Source organism: Ceratina calcarata, unplaced genomic scaffold (genome assembly GCF_001652005.2).
Source record: "Ceratina calcarata isolate Rehan_Ccalc_2016 unplaced genomic scaffold, ASM165200v1 scaffold250.2, whole genome shotgun sequence".
Classification (NCBI taxonomy): domain Eukaryota; kingdom Metazoa; phylum Arthropoda; class Insecta; order Hymenoptera; family Apidae; genus Ceratina; species Ceratina calcarata.
In genome coordinates this window covers 89,463-94,507 of record NW_017147019.1, presented here as the reverse complement: position 1 = coordinate 94,507, position 5,045 = coordinate 89,463, and the positions used below count along the sequence as shown (strand labels likewise).

Here is a 5,045-nt window from a genome sequence, read left to right as displayed (position 1 = left end):
TATGAAAATTAATTATGTAGGAACATAATATTGCTATAATTAATGCTGGTTTGCCGTGTATGGGACTTTTAACTAATAAAGGCCCACCAGTCTGGCATCCAAGTTCAGATAATATGAAGAAAATATGCGCGGAGGCTGTTGCTTGTTGCAAGGTACACGAGAATGTTTCATACTTGTCCAATTACTTCGACCTAAATTTAAAAATTTATATCGTGCAGGATCATAATGTAGAATTAGCTAAATTAGCAGTATGGTACTCTCTACAATGCGAAGATATTGCTACTTCTCTAGTGGGAATACAGAATTTAAAAGAATTGAACATAAATTTAGATGCAGTTAGAAATGGTATCTCGGAAAAGGAAAAGACTGTGCTTCAAGAAATTCGCAAAAAGTGAGTATGAAATGAACGATTACTAAGACAAAGATAAAACAGATCTTATAGTAAATAACATCCTGGAATAAAATTGTATGTGATGTTTTTGTTACTAATAGAAGNGTCTATAGTATACACTATCCGGTATTCAGTGAGGGATGCGCATCGTCTTAGACGCATTTCTACCTGCCACAGACTGTAAATATCACCATAAAAAAAAAAATCAAGTGGAGATAAGTCCGGGGAACGTGGTGGCCATCGTATTGATGCATACCTGCTGATAATGCGATCTTGAAATGTAGCATTAAGGTAATTTGTAACTTCTCGTGAATTATATGGTGGATAACCATCTTATTGATAGTACATTTCTCTTTTTATGTTGTTGGGAATATTCTCCATTAATTGCGGAAGTTCTTCACGCAAAAAATGTAAATATCTTTGTGATATTAAATTCTCTTTATAAAAATGTGGCCCAATTAGACGGTTGTTTAAAATACCACATCATACATTAACTGCTTTTAATGGAAAAAATGAGGATACGAGAATAACAATCAAAGAAAAATGTCAAGAAATTATTAAAATAAATTGTATTTGAATACTTATATATTTTTGTTTGATAGTTATGCTCCCGAGTGTTAAACGGGTTTTCTACTACCCTTTATTGTAGTGTATATTATACTTGTTTTATTCAATTTTAGATTTCCTTTAAACAATCCAGAATTAGTGGAGAGATGGATAGATGCTTTACAGTTAGGAAGTTATATTCCAAATAGCAAAAGTGTAGTTTGTACGAAACACTTTGCAAAAAATTGTTTTTACGCTGTTATCTACAATTAAAAAGAACTGCTGTACCATCCATATTGGAAACAACTGAGGGTATGATAATATGATATTACTATTTCAAGAAATACAATAATATAAAAGTATATTATGTATTTTTTTATGGTAATCAAATTTTTTCGTGTACAGATACGCAGGCACATTGTTCTGGGGAACATCTTTCATCCTCTTTGAGCCAGTGTAATGTAACGCCGAGAAGTGTAAAACAGAAAAAAAGTTTACGACATGACCATTCCTATGAAGTATCTCCAAAAAGTTTGCAGCGTAAGGTCTGTTATTTAACTACTACAGTTAAAAAGCTGCGAGTAGAATTGAATGTGCATAAACAACATATAAATCGTCTAAAAAAAAGATTACTAGCCTGAAAGACGTAATAAGTGCATTGCAATAGAAGACATAAGTGAATTGAACATATTGAAGTGAATCTCGCGCGAAATGTGAAAACGTACTACAACCAACATGATTGCCGGAGGGCTTCAATAGGAAACAAGAAATTGTACAGGAGAGTCTATAGTATACACTATCCGGTATTCAGTGAGGGATGCGCATCGTCTTAGACGCATTTCTACCTGCCACAGACTGTAAATATCACCATAAAAAAAAAAATCAAGTGGAGATAAGTCCGGGGAACGTGGTGGCCATCGTATTGATGCATACCTGCTGATAATGCGATCTTGAAATGTAGCATTAAGGTAATTTGTAACTTCTCGTGAATTATATGGTGGATAACCATCTTATTGATAGTACATTTCTCTTTTTATGTTGTTGGGAATATTCTCCATTAATTGCGGAAGTTCTTCACGCAAAAAATGTAAATATCTTTGTGATATTAAATTCTCTTTATAAAAATGTGGCCCAATTAGACGGTTGTTTAAAATACCACATCATACATTAACTGCTTTTAATGGAAAAAATGAGGATACGAGAATAACAATCAAAGAAAAATGTCAAGAAATTATTAAAATAAATTGTATTTGAATACTTATATATTTTTGTTTGATAGTTATGCTCCCGAGTGTTAAACGGGTTTTCTACTACCCAAGTGTGTTGATTGTGTCGGATAAAAATACCATTGTTTGTGATTTAGATTCATCAGTCCACATTAAATAATATTATGTTTTTTTAAATATTTGGTACTTCTTCAAACTTAGTAATGATCCATGCACTAAACTCTAGACGTCGTTCTGCGTCTGTAGCACCTAAATGTTGAACTGTAGTAAATTTAAAGGGAAGATACTTAAAATTACTCAAAATTTTATGAACACTTTTAACTGACATATCCATTTCTCTTGCAACAGTATGAATCGATGTATGTGGATTTTCATTAAAGTGAGAAAGTGTTATATAACCGCATTATCATCGTTATGGTGCAGAGTGGATGTGGAAAATTCTAGAAAAAAGGAAGAAAAACTAAGATAATATTTAAATACATATACAGGGTGTCCCAAAACTAGTGTAAGATATTGAAATGGGAGGTTCCTGACGTTATTTTGAACAACATTTTCTTTAGCGAAAAAATTGTCCGATGCATGGTTGAGGAGTTATTAACAAAAAACCCCGACCAATCCGCGCACCCGAGGGCTCGGTTGGCGCGAGCCCCGACTCGGGAGCGTTGGCTCGGATCCGGACGCCCGGCCTTTTGACGCATGAACAAGCGCTCCGCTCAATAAGAAGCGTTTTAAGAAAATGACGAATAATAAACTACATGAATAACAATGCAAGGAAATTAATAACAATTAACACATTTAATCATTATTCAAATGGAATGGATGGGGAAATGATAGATTGTTGATAGGCCGGGCATCGGGATTCGAGCCGGAGCTCGCGCCAACCGAGCGCTCTGATTGGTCGGGGTTTTTTGTTAAGAACTCCTCAACCACGCCACGGACAATTTTTTCGCTAAGGAAAATATAGTTTAAAATTAAGTCAAGAACCTCCCATTCCAATATCTGACACTAGTTCTGGGACACCTTGTATACATTGACACATAAACACTTGTAAGCCCCATTTGCAGGCCGAAAGACATGAAATAAATCTATTTAATACTATTAATGAGAGTTTCTTCGAAACGAGAATTCCTTCATAATTTCAAACTACTGAACATTCTTTATCCTAAAATATAATTCTTCACTTTGCTACATTACAAATATTACCTTCATTCAACTCTCGTAAGGTAGCGAAGAATCTAAAAAATACTTACGGTAAACTAACACAAATAAACATCTGTCGTGATCAGGGCTGCCAGAAAAGTGTATCCCATTGTATCCTATACCCCTCCACCAGCAACTTGGCTCAATTCCCCTCTCGCGATGTTCAGCAGAGAAAAACGTCGCGCTGTCTCCACTATGGCATCGCGAGAGGGGAATCGAGTCAAGTTGTTAGTGGAAGGGGTATGGGATATGATGGGATACACTTTTCTGGCAGCCCTGATTATCATTAATAATATCGTGGTCAAGTAATTACAGTTATAATTATAAATTAGCTTGTTCGTTGTGGAATGCATTTATTAATACAAACAAACACGCATAAGTAGAATAGAACTTCTTTATAAAAATTAATATCATAATGCAAACATTCATATTAAAAACATTTGCATTTCTTAAAATGCAGCGCACGAATATTTGATATAATATTTAAAACCGCGTCCTTCCAAAGGTTAGTAATAATTGACAAATTTTTATAATCTTAACTAATGAGCAATAAATATTTGTGACTACTTCTCTTTTCTTTATAACTTCTAGGACTAAAGAGGCTGCAGATTCCGTACAATTTAAAAAAAATTGAACGTACAGAAACACTGTATATAATTTATAAAAATCGAATATCAAAAGCTAAATATATATACCAGAGGTGGGGAACGTGCGGTCTCCTTGTACAGCTCCAAATGTTATTTATATTTTAATATATTCAATTATTTTCAAGCCAGAAATAATTGCAAATATCCCACTAACTTAAATTTTCCATCTGAAATTAAAATCATTTTTCTATTTTATTTCTTTAGAATGTAATGAATTTATTTGAAAACACTTTTACTCATGTTATTTTCATTTAAAGTCGTATTTGAATATGTAGTTGTATATTAACATTTAAAAATCTTGATGAATAAATATATGCCTAAACAAATAAAAATATCAACAATAAAATATAAAAAATTATAGCAACCTCCTTTATTATTGCCTAATCTAAATGTGGCCTCTAGTGTTAAAAAGGTTCCTTGCCTCTGGTATATACATTGCAATGCTTAATTTCTATATAAAAGCCACTCTTAACTTTTACTATAAATGTTTTATTAAAAATCCGCAGCCTATTAATACAAAAATAAAATCCTATGAACAATGGAAATTATTTATCTTCCCTTGCATTATTTTAATATCATCTTGAATCATAAAATAACTTACATCGACAAAAATCGAAGGCTAATATTAAGAAACGTAGCACATTTCGCTTCCAGTGATGTAAAACATGTATTTGTGTGGTTGCTTATAAAAGGAAGTAGTATATTTCGGTCGTCTGCTATGAGTACTTAAATACGTAAATGATTTTTTATGTACAATTCATTGAATTCTGAAGCAACATACATGCAGATAAATCGCGACGCGTTTACATAGAGACGGATTCTCTTCATAAACATAAGACCAAGCGTCTTATGTATTCTTGTTAATACCGTAAAAGACTGAGGAAACGTGGTTTGGAGGAGTTTCTATCTTCACATGCCAATAGAAAAATGAATAAACTTTCCTATTAACCCTTTGCACTCGAGGCCTTTTGCGCTGGGGCGAACCAGCAACTCAAGACGATTTCGGCTATATTAGAGAAGAACTGTAGGAGTACT

General features: G+C 33.3%; 1 protein-coding gene across 1 annotated transcript in view; it reads left to right on the top strand.

The window, feature by feature from the left end:
* The window catches only part of LOC108623090 (L-galactose dehydrogenase), a 3,003-nt gene extending 2,526 nt beyond the window's left edge, over nt 1-477 (top strand). Inside the window, exons 6-7 of the mRNA XM_018021382.2 lie at nt 21-152; nt 219-477. Of these exons, the coding sequence (XP_017876871.1) occupies nt 21-152; nt 219-395 (309 nt within the window). The 3' untranslated portion in view covers nt 396-477. The remainder of the gene's footprint in view (nt 1-20; nt 153-218) is intronic.
* The last annotated feature ends 4,568 nt before the right edge of the window (nt 478-5,045 follow it).